This window comes from Physeter macrocephalus, chromosome 2 (genome assembly GCF_002837175.3).
Source record: "Physeter macrocephalus isolate SW-GA chromosome 2, ASM283717v5, whole genome shotgun sequence".
NCBI classification, from domain to species: Eukaryota; Metazoa; Chordata; class Mammalia; order Artiodactyla; family Physeteridae; genus Physeter; species Physeter macrocephalus.
Window position 1 is genome coordinate 10,598,031 of NC_041215.1, and position 20,187 is coordinate 10,618,217.

The 20,187-nt window shown below is 53.5% G+C and overlaps 1 protein-coding gene and 1 non-coding gene across 2 annotated transcripts in view; one reads left to right on the top strand and one right to left on the bottom strand.

Moving 5' to 3' along the window:
- Window positions 1–17,629, top strand: part of ADAMTS2 (ADAM metallopeptidase with thrombospondin type 1 motif 2) — a 241,542-nt gene extending 223,913 nt beyond the window's left edge. Inside the window, exons 16-22 of the mRNA XM_024116347.2 lie at window positions 1,120–1,286; window positions 3,162–3,321; window positions 5,181–5,313; window positions 6,121–6,328; window positions 7,787–7,916; window positions 8,832–8,921; window positions 14,903–17,629. Of these exons, the coding sequence (XP_023972115.1) occupies window positions 1,120–1,286; window positions 3,162–3,321; window positions 5,181–5,313; window positions 6,121–6,328; window positions 7,787–7,916; window positions 8,832–8,921; window positions 14,903–15,360 (1,346 nt within the window). The 3' untranslated portion in view covers window positions 15,361–17,629. The remainder of the gene's footprint in view (window positions 1–1,119; window positions 1,287–3,161; window positions 3,322–5,180; window positions 5,314–6,120; window positions 6,329–7,786; window positions 7,917–8,831; window positions 8,922–14,902) is intronic.
- Window positions 17,630–19,907: 2,278 nt separating this feature from the next.
- TRNAG-CCC (transfer RNA glycine (anticodon CCC)) lies at window positions 19,908–19,980 on the bottom strand. Its single transcript has one exon. It is a non-coding gene; the product is annotated as a tRNA-Gly (tRNA).
- Window positions 19,981–20,187: the final 207 nt, after the last annotated feature.

The window sequence follows — 20,187 nt, forward strand, 5'->3', positions numbered from 1 at the left end:
TCAGCGGCCATGGCTCACGGGCTTAGCTGCTCCGCGGCATGTGGGATCTTCCCGGACCGGGGCTCGAACCCGTGTCCCCTGCATCGGCAGGCGGACTCTCAACCACTGCACCACCAGGGAAGCCCGACACCACTCTTTTTAATATGAATTTTTATTTCTTCCTTATTTTAACAGGAGACTTTATGTTGCTATCCCAAATTGCAAAGCCAGTGGCACTTGCCTTAAGTAGAAGGCGAATATGAAAGTTGATCCCTGAAAAAAGACACTTCTATCTAAACACTGTTTCCTGCCAAGGGCTCTCCCTGCACAAGAGGAGGGAGGGTTAGTGACAAGCTGAGGACCTCCTGGCGCCCGCTGAGGCTCTCAGGGGATTCTAGGAGACTTGTGAAGGGGATGATTTCCTAACTCTGTGGTCCCATGATTTTTGTGCCCAGTCTGTGACACCACCTAAAATCTTCCAGCAGACCCCCAGCAGACACCTTCCACTGTGGGAAGCGTGGGGCTTCCTGACCAGTGGATTCTCGGCTCCTAGACATTCTTTGTGGATGCCTAGTGGCCTGAGTGGTCCCCGGGCCAGGTCAGGCCTCTTTGGGTTGTAGGGAACTGGTGGGGACCCAGGCCGAGCCACAGTTACCAACGGGGTGGGGACACATATGGGACGTAGGCTCACCCCAGGGAAGGAAGCCCTCACCCAGCCCTGTGCCCTGGTGTCCAGCAGATGCCCCTCACCCGGAGGGCTGGGGCAGGGAGGGCAGTGGCTCTGAGAGCCCATTGAGTGTTCCAAGTAGACAGCAAGAAGGTGGCCTTGATGCCTGCCGAGTCCCTTGCCATGTAGCATCTCCTTCAGGGCCTGAGGGGCAGATCCAGGAAAGGGCCCTGGGCCTGGCAGAAGGGCAGGGTTAGAGGGAAACTTAGTTTTGGCTGAGAGACAAAGGGCAAGTCAGGTTCTGAAGGTGATTTGGGCTGTCAGTGGGACTGACGGGCCCCTGGCAGAAGACAGCTGGGAGACGAGGGGCTCTGCTCCCTGTAACTCCCCCAACCTGTTCAAACCAGCATACCCTGCCGGCCTTCCCGCAGTTCTGCCCCTGGGTGACACTGGCTGTCTTCTGCCATTCTCAGCCGTCAAGAACCTGGAGACAGGCAAGTTCATTTTAAATGAAGAGAATGACGTGGATCCCAACTCCAAATCCTTCATTGCCATGGGTGTGGAGTGGGAGTACCGCGATGAGGATGGCCAGGAGACGCTGCAGACCATGGGCCCCCTCCACGGGACCATCACCGTCCTGGTAAGTCGAGGCAGGGGCCAGGCCCACTGCCTCCTGGCTGCCCAGGCAGGGAGCAAGTAGCTGCTAGGGAAGGGATGGAGGGGTGCCCGGGAACCCTGAGCCTCCCTGCGTACTTCGGACTGTGCTCTGAACGGCCTCTCTGGCCTGGCTTTTGGACCAAGGGTCTCTATCTCGGTGTCAGAGCAAGGAACAGACATGGAGCCACCAGTTGGGCTCTGGGCCCTGTATCGATCCCTGGCTGACTAAAGACAAAATCCCCTGCAAGCGATTAGGTTTCCCCCCCTCTGGGTGACATTCATGACCACTTTTCATCATGTTTATTCATGTCTGCCCCTGTATCCAAACCCAGCCACTCTCTGGGGGTGACCAGTGGGGCTCAGGAAATTGGACTGCTAGACCCAGGGCACACTAGACTTTGTCCCTGAGCAGGACTGGACCCCAGGTCTCCTGAGTCCAGGACCACAGGCTGCTCCTGGTGATGGGAGTACAGAGGGGGCTTGATTTCCTAATTCACTTTTTAAAAATTAATTTTAATTGCATACATAATATATTTTATCAGTAAAAAAAGTTAAAACACTACAGGTAAGGCTCAGGTGACTTTTGCCCCTCTGTTAAGGTGAGCACACCATGGTTGGGTTCAGGCACCCAGATCCAGCGCCCCACACCAGAGTGTGCAGCCGTGGGGATGGGGTGTTTCACGTGCGCTGGGCTCTGCTCTGCTTACCTCGGCTGCATGTACCTTTCATCTCCAGAAAAGCCTTTGGTGCCCTGCCTTTGTCAGTGCATATACAGTCAGGCTTCAGTATCTGCCATTTCTGTGTTGGTAAATTCACCTACCGAAAGTATTTCTAATCCCAAAATCAATACAGGCGTACCTCAGGAGATACTGCAGGATCGGTTCCGGACCACCGCAGTAAAGCGAATATGGCAATAACGCAAGACACATGAACGTTTTGGTTTCCCAGTGTGTGTGATAGCCTTAGGCTCTAAAAAAAAACAATGTACATACCTTGATTAAAAATACAAAACAAAAAATCAGTTACAATAATAACATCAAAGACCACTGATCAGAGATCACCATAATAAAAGTAATAATAATGAAAAAGTTTGAAATATTGTGGGAATTACCAAAACGTGACCCAAAGACACAAAGTGAGCAAATTCTGTTGACAAATGGCGCCAATAGACTTGCTGGATGTCGGGCTGCCACAAAAGTTTAATTTGTAAAAAAAACATAATATCTGCAAAGCGCAGTAAAACAAAGCGCCATAAAGCGAGGTCTGCCTGCACTTGCAGTGGAGCAGGAGAAAACGTGAGGAGGCCGAAACAGGCAAGGCTCTGCTTCTTGTTTCAGCTCCTACTGTAAACAAGCGTCTTTTTCACACTCTATTTACTGCCATGTTGTTCGCATTTTTGTGCTTTCGGGGGATGATTTCATTGTTTAAAATGGCCCCACGCATGGGTCTGGTGTTCCTCTGAGCAGGAAGCTGCAGGTTTGCCCTAAGGAGAGAACGCATGTGTTAGATGAGCTGCGTCCAGGCGCAAGTAACCGGGTGCTGGCCGTGAGTTCAGTGTTAATGAATCGATGGCATGTACTAATTAAGGTGTCTTTAAACAGAAACGCACATAGAATAAGCTTATGCATTGACTGTTAATGAAACTGTCACGACCAGAGGTTCGCAGGCCCTGACGCTATGTTCCCCTGCGAGCAGCAGTTCAGTACTGGCAGATTCGGTGTTTGCCGGGACTTTCTAGAACCTGACTACCGTGAATAACGAGACTTGGCCGCGCATGTTCCTCGGGCTGACCTTCCTAACCTGGTCGCCGAGGGAGGGTGGTGGTGGTCAGACACATTCACGTCCGTCTCCGGGGCAGGTCATCCCGCAGGGGGACGCCCGCATCTCGCTGACCTACAAATACATGATCCATGAGGACTCGCTCAATGTGGAGGACAACAATGTCCTGGAGGACAATTCCGTGGGCTACGAGTGGGCCCTGAAGAAGTGGTCTCCCTGCTCCAAGCCCTGTGGTGGAGGTGAGGGGCCTTCTCAGAGTTGGGGCCCCGGAGGAGGTCGGGGCCGAGCGGGAGGGGTCTCCTGGATGAGGAGCTTCCTAAGCCCATGGTCCCTGCTGACTGCCTGGCATGAGAACACTAGACCCAAGCCAGTGACCTTTGCCTGGGTGACAAGGGCCTGGCCCCACTAGGGAGGTGGCAGAGGGTGGGCAGGAAGAGCAGGGCAGCCAGGGGGCATGTGCGGGGCTTGGATGACACCAGCACCCACCTGCATCGTGTGAGAGGGAGGTCTGGCCTGGTGGGAGGTGGCTGTGAGGGTGGCTTGGATGGATTACTATGACACCACGAGGCAGGTCACAGGAAAGGCTCAGGCCATGCTGGAGACCAATGAAGAGGCCTCCTCTGCAGAAATCCCTCCTTTCTGAATGCAGAAAGGCCTTTCCTCGCTGGGGCAGGGCTGGGTGCAGAGAGGTCCCACTGGCCTTAGACCTCAAAGAGTCCACAGTTGGGTGGGACATAACAGACAGACAGGAAGTTCTGATCTGCCCAGTGTAGTCACTGCTTCTAGGGGGCTGGAGGAGATAAAAGGCAGGAGAAGAGAGCTCAGCCTGCAGGAGCAGGTGGCCAGGACAGACCTCCTTCAGGTGCCATGAAGGGTCCCACACCTAGACAACAGAGGGAGTTTGCCCAGTGGGCGGGGCACCCACTGCCGGGCCCAGGCAGATGGAGGGCTCATCTTCCAGTGCTCCTGCCTGGGCGGATGGCACCCCAGCCTTCCACTGAGCCTCCCGGCCCCCTGGATTTTATCAGCACATCCTGTTGAGTCTCCCTCCTGCGTATCTCTTGGACTCATCTGCTGTTACCATCTTCCCAGTCCTGGCACCATCCTCGCTACCCAACTGGCCCCGTGTGTCCACTCTTGCCCTCAGAGTGACCTATGAAAGGGGCAGATCAGACCACACCCCTTTCTGTTATCACAGTTTTCAGCAGCTTCTTCTGCTCTTGGGATAAAAAACAAAATTCTCCTCATGGCCTCCAAGGTCCAAGCAACTTGCTGACTTCTCCCACTGCCGTTGGCACCCCCAACCCTTGCTCACTCAGCCCTGTCCACACTGGCCTTAAGTGCTTTTCCTGGACGCGCTGTGCTCCTGCCTCAGGGCCTTTGCATAGGCCATCTCCTCCCCGGGGAGCCCCCTCCACCGCTTTCCTACTATATCACCACACCTCCATCCTCTGTTTCCTGGGACACCCCCAGATGCCCAGCCTAGATCAGGCTGCCCAGTCATATTCTCTCATGTCTAACCCACTAGGCTGAGGTTTTGAGACTTGGCACTCTTGACGTTTTGGGGTCTATAATTTTCCGTTGTGGGGGGTAGTCCCGTGCATTGTAGGATGCTGAGCAACATCCCCAGCCTCTACCTGTTAGATGTTGGTGGCATCTCCTCCCCCAGTTGTGACAACTAAGTGTCCCAGACATTGCCAGATGTCCCCGGGGCAAAATCTCCACCAGTTGAGAACTGCTACGCTAGACTGGCTGGAGGAGCCTTGCAGGCTGTATTCCATGTTTAGCCAGGTCCTCAGAGCACATTAATTCAAGGTGGAGTAAATGACTAAACAATGGGAGAGGAAATAGAACCTTCCCTCCTGCCCCAGGAAGCCAGCCAAGGGGCAGGAGAGAAGGGGGCTAGTCTCCCTGGCCTGTCACCCTCACTTGGCCTGGGGTGCTGGGTAGACACCAGGCTAGATGTGTCCCTGCCCGACCCCCCCACCCCATTAGCAGGGCGGGGAGAAGGGGGCTAAGTGGCCTGAGGAGCCGCCCCTCCACGCCTGCTGGAGGACTCATACTGTCCCGCTGAGCCCCCTCGAGCTCTCGTCTTCAGGGTCCCAGTTCACCAAGTATGGCTGCCGCCGGAGGCTGGACCACAAGATGGTGCACCGAGGCTTCTGCGACTCCCTCTCGAAGCCCAAAGCCATTCGCCGGGCTTGCAACCCGCAGGAGTGCTCCCAGCCCGTGTGAGTGCCAGGGCTCCCCGACCCCCAGCCCCACTAGAGGAGGGGAGGGAGAGCCCTGGGGCTCCTGTGGAGGGTGGTGCAGGATCTGGTTCCCTGGATGCTCTGGGCCTCATGTGCCCTGAGACGTTTGACAGATTCTTTCTCACTCACCACGTTCTATGGAGTCTAAGATGTTGCAGGCTGTGCAGTGCCCCCCTGCTTCAGACCTGCTAGACGGAAACAATAATGGCATCTTAGAAATGACAGCAAGTGGTAATGCTCAGATGGGGAAACTGAGGCTCCGAGGGTGCAGGGCTTGCTTCTGGTCCTGTGGTAGATGTTTTCCAAGCAGGTCATTCCAGAGGCTGCGGCCTTGGAATGGCCACAGCCATGACCCTCCGGCTCCGGGGTTTGACAGGGCTGCATTTCTGGGCCCAGGTTCCTTTTGCAGGACCCTGAGTGGGGAAGATGGTGGGTAAAAGGCAGGTGGGGGCCGTTTGGGGACAGGTGCTGAGGGCGTCCATGCTGCTGCCCGGAAGGGTTGGTGATGTCAGCAGAAGCTGAGGTCAGAGGGCAGAGCCAGGAGCCTAAGAAGGGACAGAGGCCGGCTCTCCATGGCCACACCCCAACCAGGATCTCCCAGCCGTGGGCATGCTTGGGGTTCATCGTCTGCAGGACCTCAGGCAGGGGCCCAGCTAGCCCCCAGGGTGCCTTCCTGACAGTAGGTAAAGATGCGCCTGGAGGAGCAGGCTGCCTTGCCTCTGTCCACCAGGGCCTCAGCCACGCTGATTCTCCAGGGGCTGACCGTGTGCTGCTCTGCCCTGACAGGTGGGTCACGGGCGAGTGGGAGGCATGCAGTCAGAGCTGTGGGCGGACGGGCATGCAGGTTCGCTCCGTGCGCTGCGTTCAGCCACTGCACAACAACACCACCCGCTCCGTGCACACCAAGCACTGCAATGACGCCCGACCTGAGGGCCGCCGGGCCTGCAACCGTGAGCTCTGTCCCGGTCGGTGGCGGGCCGGACCCTGGTCCCAGGTAAGCAGTGCCCCGGCCCTGTGTCCTCAGCCCCCAAACCAAGCTTGGGTGGGACTGAAGTGGCCAGGGAGTTCCACCTGGGTCTGGATGCAGTTCTTGCCCTGGGCCACGTCCCGTAGGTCTCAGGGCACCCGTGGTTCCACATGGCTATGGGAAACTCAGTGGAATGTGTATCTTTACTCTGCAGGGTAGAGGCTCCCTTGCTCCTGGGGACAGGACCCCCAGGAGACTGGGGACAGCCTGGGCTCCAGGAAACAAAGGGAAGCCTGGGCTTTTGTCTCTGGGGGCCAGAGGTGTGGCTAGAAGGCCGGTCAGACTTGCAGGAGGAAACACGGGCAGGGGAGGGCTTAGACTTGGGCTGGAAAGGATAGTCTCGGGCTGGAGGAGCCGTTCCGGGGGCAGGACTGAGCTGATGGGAGCACTGACATCCAGCCCCCGGGGCCTGGTGGGTCAGGAGTCTCCAGGACCAGCCTTGGGCTCAAAGATTTGCTCAGAAGTTGCTCTAGGCATGGTTATGTTTTATTACAATGAAAGCACACAGCGTAGAATCAGCAAAGGGGAAAAGTGTTTCAGTGAATTCTGGAGGAAACCAGGTACAAACATCTAGGTGCCCAGGATTTTCACTGGGGATCAGTCACATAGGCATTGGGTGCCTGCATGACTGACATCCGTTACTGAAGCCTCAGACCCCAGAGGGAAAGCAGATGCTCACCATAAATCATCTTGTTGGTGTAAACCAACCGAACAAATTGGTGCGGCCTGATCCAAGGCCTCAGGCACCGAAAAACGCTCTTACCAGACAGACCATTCCATGAACTTGGTTTCCAGGAGTTGCCCAAGGGCCAGCCCTGAAAATAGGCTTTTCTTGGGAGTGGGCAGGTTTGAGCAACCCGGTCTGCTGAGTCAACCCTTTGTCACACACAAGGCGAAGACTTGAGACTCCTCCTTTGGCAGGGCTGGGCTGAGTGGTGAGCAGGGCCCCGAGTCTGAGCATGACTGCTCCTTCTGGCCCCTCCCAATGTGGTGAGGCCAAGGGGGCCCGAGACTGGAGGGGACAGTGAGGGTGCTGGTGGTGTAGAACCTTGTGTCCAGAGGGAGGGAGGGTCCTCTGCCGAAGCCTCCTGGACCCGGGCAGAGCTTTCCCATTGGCCCCCAGTGCATAGCAGTTCTTCTGGGCCTTGGGCCTCCTCTAGCCAGAGGAGGGAGGTGCTCGTTGAGAAGTCAGAAGTGCCAGGCCCTATCTGGCCCTGCATATTTGTTCTCTCTAACTCACTCTAGAGCCCAGGAGATCGAGGCAGCTGCCCGGGGCTAGGGCATGGCAGGGCAGGCCTCTAGCTCACCCTCTACCCTTCGTGCCTCCCCACCTCCCACGTATTGTGGGGTCACCTGCTTGGGGAGCCCTTTCAGACCCGGCCTAGCGTGGGAGGCGGGCCCTGACCTGTGACCCTCTGCCTGCAGTGTTCGGTAACCTGTGGCAATGGCACCCAGGAACGGCCGGTGCTCTGCCGAACCGCGGACGACAGCTTCGGGGTCTGCCGGGAGGAGCGGCCCGAGACGGCCAGGGTCTGCAGGCTTGGCCCCTGTCCCCGTAAGCCTTCTGCATGCAGCAAGCCCAGGGGAGGGGGGCTGGTCCCGGCAAATACGGCTCTTCCCACAACTGGTCGAACTCAGCATCTGTGAACTTGAAGGAGAGGCTAAGCCCGCCCAGGCCTGGGCTGGGACCTTTCTCTGGCAGGAAATGGAAGGAACTGGCATTTGCCGTGCTCATCTCCAGGCCAGGCCCTAGTGAAGGATGGCGTGGACTCAGCCCATCCCTGCCTTCCTGGCACTCCCTTTTGGTCTGGGAGACAGAAACCGGATTCACAGTGACTGCACGTCGGGGCTCAGCCCACGCCCATGCGAGTAGGGGGTGCCTGTATGAGTAGGGGGTGCCTGCCGCCCTGCAAGGAGAGCAACCAGAACGCTGGCTGCGTGTAGATGCCTGGCCAAGTGCTGGACACGCGTCAGCTCTTTCGGTCCCCACAGCAGTTGAAGACGTAGATCCAGTCATGAGTCCCTTCTGCGGAGCAGGGAGCTCGGGGGGTCAGGTGTGCCTCCCCCCGCTGAGGAGGGGGTAGAGCCAGGATTCACTTGTTCCCAGCACTTCCAGAGCCAGCAGTCAGGGCACTGCTCAGCCCGGAGCAGGGCACGGTGGGGACTTGGAGGACAGTACAGAGATAAGGAGGCGCTGGTAGGGCCTGCGTGTGGGGATAGTAGCTAAAGCTACTCTGCATAGCTGACACCCGGATGCTTGGTGTGGGAGAGGCAGGACTGGGCCTGGACAGGGTGCTTGGGGCCCATCTGTGCCTAGGGAGGCCTTGCAGGCCACACTGGGGAGTTGGGGCCCTCCTGTCACCCCGTCCCTGGGATGCCAGAATCCAGGGAGCCCTTCTGCCTGGGGTGGGTGGGCTGGGTGCCCAGACCTGGTGCCCCAGCAGCCAAGACTCCTTTCTTTTCCCTCTAGGAAACATCTCTGATCCCTCCAAGAAGAGCTACGTAGTTCAATGGCTGTCCCGACCGGACCCCAACTCACCAGTCCAGAAGACCTCGTCAAGTAACCGGCCCGTTTATAACTCTGTCTCTGCCCTCCAGTGCATGCCCTGCGCCTTGTGGAGCTTGCCGTGGGCTCCCCTCCTCTCTTTCTATGGAAAACTGCCCTGACTCTTCCTGAGCGCTCTCTTGGTTGAATCTGTTTTCTCTGGGCCACTGTGCTCGGCTGTCCCCTTTGGAGCCGCCTGGCCGGGAGGGCCAGTCTCGCAGTGGCACGGCCCAGGGCACCGGCCTCTTGTGGGGGTGCCAGGACCTCGTGGTGATGGCTTTTAAAGGGGCAAAGATCTGTCGCGGTGCTGGAGGGGCCCGAGGCCAAAGTTTGAATGTGACCACTTGGTGACCGCCTTGCGGGGCCACATCCCTCCAGGCTGGAGCTGCGGGTCGGAAATCGAGGCAGAGCCCGCCCATCCCCTTTCAAACGCCGCCTACCAGCGAGGCGAGGCCAGAGGGGTCTCGCGGGTGTGCAGTTTTGCGTCGCCATCCTGTGCGCCCGGCCCGTTTCCGGCAGTGTGTCGGCGGCTCCCTGGCCACCTCTGCTGTTGCTGCCGCTGCTGACCCTGTGCTGTGTGTCCTCCTGACTCGTGTGACCGTGGCCTGCTTCCCGTGGCCTTTGTGTCCAGCTCACACAACCCTTGGCCCCCGTACCCTGTCCCCTTGGGGGTTCAGGTCAAGCAGAGGAGGCAGGGGACGTGTCCCCGCAGTGGGACATCAGGACACACCACCACTTCCATTCTCTGTCCATTCGCTCCAATGGCCTTTCTCATCGCGCACACACGACCCCGTGCACGGGCGCGAGAGAGTGAGCGTGAAAGGCTGTCTCACGTGGATGCGGCCACCTATCCGTGCGAACAACTACAGAATTACCTCAATTTTTATCGCTTTTTTGCTTAGATAAAAACTATGTAGAAGATGCCTTAAAGTTGAAAGGTAACAGAATTGGCTGCTAGCAACCCAGGCAGGAGGCAGGCAGTGCAATCTAGAGGGAGGCGGCCCGCTCATCCACCTTCGGTCAAGGGTAAGGCTTCCCAGTCCAGTCTGTACAGGGCCCCAGGCACGGGCTCACCTCTGCGGAAAGGAGACCCGCTCCGTGGCCCGAGCGGCCCTTCGGCGCTGACTGTTGTTGGAGCCCCGGGCACTCTGCTGCCGGCGCTGCCTTACACCAGAGGGCGACTGGCCTGGCCCTGGGCGTGACCAGCGTAGCACTCCCGCCGGTCACCCCCCCACTCGCCCCAGCCCCGTCCCCTGTTCATAGCATCCCCGCTGGACAGCGCCCAGCCCTCCCCTGGCACTAGTTACTGTTATGTAAATACTCGGTGTAACACATACTAATTCTCATGACTGTTAACTTCCAACTTTGACTTAGGCGATGCGAGTGACATGAGTGACTCTGGGAAGGTGCAATACGGTCCTGAGCATCGTGCTCTCTGTCTATATGCACTTTGGTTTATCAGGGATATTTTATTAGTGTTTTGTATGTATTCAGTGACGTATTATATAGGTTCCATTGTCGTTGCTTTTCTGGTTTTTTTATGAGACAACGTTAGTGTGTGCCAAAGTGACTGTGAAAATGACCTTTTACTCTTACTAACAGTGGAAAGACTTCCTGTCATGCATCCCACAAATAAACTCAATAAAAGTTCGGTGAAACTGGGTGCTTGGGTCTGGCACGCTGCTGCCTCCTTCTCTTCATCTCTGTGACCGACGGCGCTGCAGGGCTGCAGGTGCCGTTCTGGTCCATTACTTCCTTGGTTTCTGATTCCAGTGACTTTCCTGTCCCCCCTTACCCTGCCCAACGTAGATACGGAGGGCCCCTCCCCCACTGAGGCATGTGCCCCCTCCTCAGGCATTTTTCAAAACGTGACAGCAGCCCGTGCAGACACCCCACCGGCATTCTGAGTTTTGAATCCTTGGTGCTAAACAAGCACCTTGCAGGAACACCTTGGCTGTCTTCTTGTGGATAAGTTCTCACAGTTGGGAAAAGGGCCCCATGTGAGCTTCTCCCCATCTTTGGGATCCCAGCCCGTGGAGTGGGAATATGGGGTTAGTGGCTGAGACAGTGTCCAGGTCACCGTGCCCTGAGCCACCATCAGGCCACTGCCCTGGCTCCTGGCACAGCTCTCAGCCTGGTGCTACCTGTTCAGGGAGGGAACAGGTCTGTCTGGCCCGGGTAGGGGCTGGGCTAGCCTTAGGAGAGTCTGGGTTGGGAGAAGGGCAAGGCAGCCAAAGGTCTGAGCGCCTGGCCTGCGACATTCGCACACGGGTGTGCTCAGCTGTGCCTGCCTTGTCTCTCGAGGCCTACAGGGCCTGTGTGTCCACTCCCCTTGCTGACGAGGACCACACAGCAGGTCAGGGTCCAACCAGGGACCTCCTAATCTGGGGCCTGGGCCATGTCCTGCCAGGGGGCATCTCTCCCTCCCTTTCCCATGAACGGGTCCCATTCCGGGGAGGAGAGAGGTCATGAGAAAGGACGACCACCCAGCGCCATGAAGATGGGCATCAGGGCACAGGGCCGGGTTCCAGGTGCCAGCCTTTTGGTGGGGGTCACAGTACCTGTGGCTGGGGTCAGCCTGCCCAGAGTTCTGATCATTGAAAGACTCCCAGCTCAAGAGACAGGAGACCAAGACAACTGTGTCTGACGAACTGCGTCCACTAAGTCTCCTTGCCCAGACAGGTCAGGAGAAATCCCTGCTGAGGGCACCTTGCTTAGAGCTGCGGGCAGGCCACCAACAGGGCTGCTCCAAGAAAACTTTTATTACAAAACCAGGTGGAGGGACCGACTTGGCCCACAAGAGTGGTTGGCAGACCCTTACCCTAGACTGATGTGACACCCGCTTCTTGGATCCCAGCCTAGTGAAAGACAAGTGAGGGAGATGCTTGTTATTTGTGTGAAGGAAGAGGCACAGGTGACAGGAGAGGGTGTCTGTGTGGCAGGGGTGACCCCAGTCCCAGCAGCACGGCTAGGCCTGGCTGCATCCTTGTTGAGGTCTATGCCTCTGGCCTCCCCGCCCCAGCTGACGGCCAAAACCTGGGGGAGATGCTGCACCTAGTATTACCAAAGCCCCCTTGTGTCTCCTTGAGGGCTGTCGTGGTGGTTTCCACACGCTTACCTCAGTGACTGCCAGGGAGGGGAGAGGGACCGGGAGGGAAGAAGGGAGAAGGGGCTCTGAGCATGCTCCACCCAGCTTCAAACAGGACTCTTCTCGTTTCATCTGTCTCAGATATTGGATATCTGTGTAAAATTTTATCCAAGGTTTTAAAACCCTGAAAGCCACATCTCAGCATCTTTTAGTCTGGTTTCTGGAATCGATCCTCAGCACAAGGCCATCTGCCTTTCCCTTCCACATGTGGGCCTATTTCTCCATCTCAAGATTAGGAAGACCAGGGCTTTTCCTAAACAGCCTATCTGTCCTTACCTCTTCATACTCTGGGTCCTGCACCTAGTCATGTTTCCTCCTTATTTTGGCCACTTAGAAGCTCAGAGTCCAGGTTGGGTCCCTCTCTGATGATACGTGCCTCTGTGTATTCTTCTTCCCTGTAGCATTGCCATTCTAAAATCCATGATTTCCTTGTTTTGGACTTGCTCAGTTATTCACATTGGTCTTTTTCACATTTATCCATTTTTCCATTCACTGTTCTAGGCTCTGGTATAAAGGGGCATCCAGATACAGCTCGGGGCTCTGCCCTTTGGAGCTTTCAGGATAATGAAAAAGTCAGGCACTAGTTACCTTATCCGACAACTAAATGTGGACTTGGTAGCTGGGATGGAATGCTGGGAAAGGGAGACCCATGGCACCATAAGACCACATACTGGGGGATTTAACCTCCAAGGGAGGTCAAGGGTTGCTTGCCTGAGGAAGATGTGTTTCAGCTGAGCCTCGGGGGTAAGAGGAAGAGGGGAGGCACAGTATGTGCAAAGGCCCTGTGGCCACAGAGAGCACACTGAAGAGCAAGGCAATCAAGGCCTGAATGAGACTGGAGAGGTGAAAGGGATGGGTCCTCGCCCTGAAAACAATGGAGGAGCAATACAAGGGCTTCAGTCTGGATGGTGACATGGTCACATCTCCGGCTGAAGAACATCATTCTGCTTGCAGCAGGATAGCTAGATAAGAAGGAGGAAGAATGGAGACAGGCAGGCAGAAAGGAAGCTCTTACCATGTTGCAGCCAAGAGGCAAGGTAGCTTGGCCCTGTGGAGGCAGGAGAGGGGGGAGCGTGGACACATCTGAGAGCATCAGGGGAAATACTGACAGACCTGGAGATGACCGACAGGGGATGCCCGGGGTCTGGCTTGTGCGCATGAAGGGCCATTCTCTGAGATGGGTGGCGCCAGTGAATGCCATGGGCTTGGGCCGGACATGTGGAATCCACTTTTGGGACCACAGGAGTTGAGGGGTATCTAGTAGGCTGTTGTATCCAAGTGTTTGAAGCTCCGGGAGTTTGAGATTGGGGTCCAACTAAGTGGGTTGCCAGCCTGTAAGGGAAAATTATAAGCTGGAGCAATGGCCATGCAGAGGGCAGATGTCAGAACCACAGGCCCTGAATGGGAGGGGGCCTGCCTGTCTGTTATTGTGGGAAATTTCAGTGAGCTAGCATAGCTTCACAAGCAGATGTAGGACGTGCCCTGTGTTAGTGCACAGAGTAACCCTGTCTGATATGGTCCCCATCAGTGGCTGCCCCTTCCCTCCCTCCTTCCTTCTCATCGCCCCTCTTTCCTTCCTTTCAGTAGGAGATGAGGTCACCTGGGAGACTGAGGGGAAAGGAGGGCACAGCAGAGGTTTATGTGGGAAAAGTTTGAAATACCCATTATGAAGAATAGAGAGTGACTGAGCAGGGAACACAGTTGGAGGGTTGGGCTCATTGAGGTCAGTGATCAGGAATTTATAATGGATCAAATATCCCCTGTTAAATGACTTATTCTTTTATGTTGAATGCATTTTTGTAAATCATCTCAATTTTTGTGTTGTGTGTGGAATTAGGTGTTAAGGGAAAGGGAAGGGGGTAGAAATTCAGGAAGAAGACGGAGAGTGAGAACAAGAGGAGTTGGATGGGTCATATTAATACAGCTGCAGCCAGGGTTGGAGCCAGGCCAGGGGGAAGACAGCCATGAGGAAAGAGGGAAAGAGAGAGACAACAGTGGCCTCTGCAGAGAGTCAGGGCTCTGCGTACAAGACAGACCGTGGATGACCAGATCTTGGGTGGGAAAGAAAGGGGAGGATGTGCTGGGAAGGATTAGTCTATGTGAAGGCATCAAGTTCTGGAGCACTTTGGAAAATGGCCCGAAGCTCAATGTGGCAGGGCCACGTGGTGGGTGGAGCAGTGGCGGGACATAAGGCTCTCAAGTAAGTTGAGGCAAGTGGAAGAAATCCCAGATAAGTCTGCATGATTTTTAATTTCTCTTTAGTCCCTTTTCAGAAACAAAGATCATCTGGAGAGTTTGGGTGAGGATGGGAACAAAATGTGGAGGAGTATGGTGAGGCCACAGCCAAGGCTCTGGGATTCGCTCTTTTGGGTGTTAGGAATTGGTTCTTTTAGGTTTAATTTTGTTATAGTTACTGCTTAAAGATTACTGTAGAGTCAGACTATGCCAAAGAATGTCATTGGGGTTACCACTGGGATATCAAATGTGAAGATCTGACAAAGTCCCATTCTTTAAGATGAGCTTGGAATCACTCCCTGAGAATAGACAGGCCTCATTTCTGTCTCAAACTTTGAGAGATATTGAAAAATTTGCACTCAGTCAGGGCCTGCTTGGAGGAGGGGAGCATTGCTCACAGCTTGTGTGGCAGCACTCGAGGGCGGGGTCCCCGGATCCACCCTGCCCAAGGGCTGCCCGATATCAAAACCACACAGGCTTTCTGTGTGAGCTCGCTTGCCTCTGTGCTGTCTCTGGGCTCTTTCAAATGCCTCCTCCAGAAAACTGCTTCCTGTGGGGGAACAAGGTCCCCCTTATCTGTCCTTTGGTTATGTGTCCCACTTTTCTCTTTCAGAAGGCCGCTGCCAAGGTGACAAGTCAATGTTCTGTAGGATGGAAGTCTTGTCTCGCTATTGCTCCATCCCAGGCTACAATAAGCTGTGCTGCAAATCCTGTAACCTGCAAGACAACCTCACCAATGTGGACGACAGGGCAGAACCACCCTCTGGGAAGCACAATGACATTGAAGAGCTCATGCCCACCCTCCCAGTGCCCACTCTAGTCATGGAGGTGCAGCCTCCGCCAGGCACACCCCTGGAGGTGCCTCTCAATACTTCCAGCACCGGTGCCACCGAGGACCATCAGGAAACCAATGCTGTGGATGTGCCCTACAAAATCCATGGCCTGGAGGATGAAGTCCAGCAACCCAACCTAATCCCTCGACGACCGAGCCCATACGAAAAGACCAGGAACCAAAGAATCCAAGAGCTCATTGATGAGATGAGGAAGAAAGAGATGCTCGGAAAGTTCTAATAAAATGGAAAGATAGCATCAATAGAATTTTTTTTTTCTTGCTTATAGAGATATTCCATGGGATGGCAACTCCTGTGTTGTGGAGATGAAGTCAGATTCCTGATTCCAAAAGGTTTTGGGAAAATAAAGAGGGAGAATAATGTAAAAAAAAAAAATATATATATATATATATATATATATATATATGTCCTGTACTGGGGTTGAGTTTGGGGGGGTGAAGAGGAATATAGAGGTTCTACAACCCCCATCGATGAGGGAAGGCAGGAGGGATAACTCGGAGAGAGAAAACGTTTGCCCCAAGTTTCTGAGCAAGTGTTTGGGGATCTTCTTTTCCTTGTGACAACCCTGCTGGAGACGCAGGACATTTCCTACCAATCTGCAGACCAAGACACAAGCCCCATGGGACTCTTGGGAGAAACGATGATTTGTTTACTAAGTGACCACCACACTCACGTGTGGTGATGAGTGTGGTGAAGTGGAGGCTGTGAACTCCAGTCTTCGACGTGGTGGGGCAGGTGATGAGGGTGAGTGTGGTGGCCAGCCGGCTCTCCCAGGCTCTCCCAGGTCTCTCTCTTCTTCCCTAACCCTGGCCTTGCTTTTCACCTCTGGCCAGACTGGCCTCAGACCCAGGGCTCCCCAGAGAGGCTCTCCCCTTCCCCAGGTGCACTGGAAGGATGAGGGAGGCATGTGCTCTGCTGGAAAATCCAGTGAGTGGGCAAGGCTCACTTTTCTGTGTGTGTGAACATGCAGCTTAAACTTCCCAAAATTACAAGACCCAAGTACATTAGCTCCTTAGCTAGGCCTAGCCTGACATGTAATTCTTAAGCTTTTCATGTCCAGGAAAGTTCTAAAGTCTTTGTATTCTCACCAGTCATAGATCTTAGAGAACTCTTTCTTATTTCATTCCCCATTCTGTGGATGAGAATACGGAGGCTCAGGATAGGTGCTAAAAACCTTTATCAGAACCTGTGCATGTGTGTGTGTGTGAACCTCTGCATGTGGTCTAAGGGACAGAGTAAGGGGGTAAGAAACAGTGATGGGACATCTGGGATGATGCTTAACCTTCCAAATGGTTGAAAACTAGCCTCCCCATCTCCCCAGCACAGCCTACCTCTCTCCCCTCTGCCACCATGTTCCACACTTGCTCATACATGTCCCGGGGTCTCCAAGGAGCTTGCTGGCTCCTAAGAACCAAACTGGAGGAAATCTTTCAGAATTCTCTCATAGTATCACTTCTTTAACAAGATGTAGTGTGAAGCACTTCTGCACCCTTGTCTCTTTATCATTAGGAAATGTATCCATGGCTTTCCCTCGTTGGTTGAAGCCATGGCAGCTGGTGCTACTCACGGGCTGAAGGACTGGGCAGTGCTTGCTTGGGTCCGTCCTAGAATGTCGAGGAAGCTCCGGACTAACCCTAGCCAGAGTATTACTCAGTTTACCCAGCTTGGGGGCCACAGAACGGGAACACTCCCTTCTCAGATCACAGCAGAGCAGGGCTGTGTTTCTTGGGGGCTGGAAGACTTCCAGGAGGGGCCCCAGGTGGGACACACCCAGGAGGGTCTCTCTTCTGCTGCAGGAAGAAAGATGCCCTCTGGGAACTGTAGGCCAGGTGGCCATGGCCCCGTATGCCATACTCAGTGCCTTGGGCCATATATCCACAGAGTTCTCTAGACTAGATGGTCCTCAGAAGTCTCTCTGTCTATGAAGGCAGTGTTCACCCGCTCTGAGACACTGCAAATTTCCACTGAGATTGAGACAGGTGGAGAGCTGGCTTAGCAACAGTCCGGAGCTTCCAGAGCTGGCTGAGAGGCTCCTGCAGCCTAGGGAAGGCAGAGGATGTCTTTGAGCCAAGGTTTCCCAACACCAGGTTGAGACTCAGAGGTCCTCTTTGTCCGCTGCTCTGCAAAGTCATCTGAGGGGCCCGAGAGTCACTTCATGTTCGTGGAAAGACTAGTGCTGGAGTTTTGGGACCTGGCTCTCTGATCTACTCCTTTTGGAAAACCCATGGAATTTCACGTATAAGCCTTTCATGTGTACTTTAAAGTTGTTTGTTTGTTTGTCTCGAGTATGTTATAAATGGTGCTCAATAGCAAAGTCTTTATCAGATGAAGCATTACGACTCTGTACTCCTGTCTGACAGGCAGCTGCCACATGGGTCATTTTGGTGCTGAACTCACATCACAACATTTTATCTTACTGATGACAGCAATCAGTACATTTGTTTTTCTGTATAGTAAAATTTGGCTCCTTGGTTTTATAACTTATTAAAGTTAAAATGTCTGTGTTTTTGCACATCATGCCTGTGTTTGTTTGTTACCTTGACTACACTTGTCCCCCATTCCCAGCCTAAACTTGGGCAGACAGAAGGATATGCTTTCCTCGCAAAGCCAAGAGATATGGAGGGACACCAGTAGGCAGTGAGCCAAGGCTGCACAAGTCAGGATCCCATGAGGGGTGAGAGGCGCCCAGAAGGACCGACCTCTCTTCCAGCTCCCCATGGAGTCAGTTCTCCAGGCAACACGACTTAGCCAAAGGCTCCCAAGTCAACCTTAGTTCAAGGAGGAGACACCTCCTTCTCCCTGATTGCAACCCCTTCTCTCCTATAATTAGGGTTTCCAGAAAAAAATACTAGATGTTGAGGTAAATTTTAAATTCAGAAAAACAGCGAATAACTTTTGAGTATGAAAATGGGACATACTTGTACTAAAAGTTATTTTTTGTTTCTCTGAAACTCACATTTAACCGAGAATCTTGTAATTTTATTTGCTACATTTGGTAACCCTACTTACAATCAGTATTCTACTTTTGAAGACAGGTGCATGCTCTCTAGCCCTCTTTGATATTAGCAGGTACTGGGGAGGAGGGAGGTTGAAGGGCGGAAGAGGTGATTTCTTCTGCTACCCTGACCAAGTAGGAATCAGGCAATGTGTACACAGTGCGGGGGAGAGGGAACATTCAGAAATCTTATCAGTTTGTACAGGGGTTATACGTGGCTTAGGAATACACAGTGTTTCTCCTTGTTCTTTGCTGTAATTTGTTTTGACTCCTTTTTTAAAAAATATTTATTTATTTATCTTTGGCGGCGTTCCGTCTTCGTTGTTGTGCGAGGGCTTTCTCTAGTTGTGGCGAGCGGGGGCTACTCTTTGTTGCGGTGCGCGGGCTTCTCATTGCGGTGGCTTCTCTTGTGGCGGAGCACGGGCTCTAGGTGCACGGGCTCAGTAGTTGCGGCACGTGGGCTCAGTAGTTGCGGCTCTCAAGCTCTAGAGCACAGGCTCAGCAGTTGTGGCGCACGGGCTTAGTTGCCCCGCAGCATGTGGGATCTTCCCGGATCAGGGTTCGAACCCATGTCCCCTGCATTGGCAGGCGGACTCTTAACCACTGCGCCACCAGGGAAGCCCCTTGACTCTGTTTTTATAGTACAATTAGTTATTTATAACGGGGAAGAGGAATTCGGAATGGGTATGTGTGAATGTGTGTGTTAGCAGGGGAGAGTAAGAGCCTTGGGTGAGCAGAAACTGGCTGAGACTAAATATTGGCAAAGGTAACTCATAACTGGATAACCCAGCAAAGTTATTTTAGAAAACAGGCCCTGGGTTGTAGAGGAAGTGGTAAGGAAGGCCCAATCTATGCTTCCTGAAGAATGTTGATAAATGGTTAGGAGGAGCCAAATGATGTTGTTACTGAGGATTTGGCCACCACTCCCTCCTCTGGGCACCGTGTGAGTCCCTGATTTGCATGCAGAGAGCAGCCATGCCATGGTCATACCCAGGGGTTTATACTCCACTGTGAATTCTTAGCCCAGGGGAACAGAGTACACTCCCATTTAGAGGCCGTGTAGCCAGTTCCCCCCGAACCTCATGACCCCACACTGTTGTTGCTTCATCTTTGGGGGATCCCTCAGGGACTAACCTCAAATACACATAAAAGTTACACAAAGACAGTGTGTGAGTGCCCCACGGGGCACCAAAGCAACAAATGCCCTGGTTCAAATAAGATTCTTCTAGTGTCTTTAGGTGAACACTTAGATCACTGATTTTCCACCTTTCTTTTCTAAAACTCTATGCATTTATGGCTATAAATTTCCATCTATACAGCTGTAGCTGCACCCCACAAATTTTGATATTTCATACATTTTTTGTCATTTCATTCCAACTAGTTTCTAGCTTCCATTGTGACTTCCTCTTTTATCTAAGGGTTATTAAGCATGTTGCTTAATTTCCAAACATTAGGGGGTATTCTGGTTATGGATTGTTATAGATTTCTAGCTTATTTTACTGTGGTCAGAAAACATTTTGGGGAATATTTCAACTCTTTGGAATTGGTTGAGGCTCACTTCATGGCCCATGATGTGGTCAGTTCTTTATGTTTTTTGTTTTTATTGCACATGTGCTTGAAAGAATATGCAACTAGCAATTTTTATTTATTTATTTATTTTGGTTGCGGCACATGGGATCTTCATTGCGGCATGCAGGCTCTTAGTTGCGGCATGCAGCCTTCTTAGTTGTGGCACTCGGACTTCTTAGTTGTGGCATGCGTGTGGGATCTAGTTCCCTGACCAGGGATCGAACCCGGGCCCTCTGCATTGGGAATGCAGAGTCTTACCCACTGGACCACCAGGGAAGTCCCACAACTGGCAATTGTTGAATACAGTATTCTATATATGTCTGTGATGTCAAATTGGTTAATTTATTATTCAGATCTTTTGTATCTTGACTTAGTTTTCTTCTTGTTCTATTAATTTGATAGAGAGTTGTTTTAATACCTCCCACTGATTGTGGATTTTTCTATTTCTCCTTGCAGTTTTATCCATTTTTGCCCTTCTTTTTA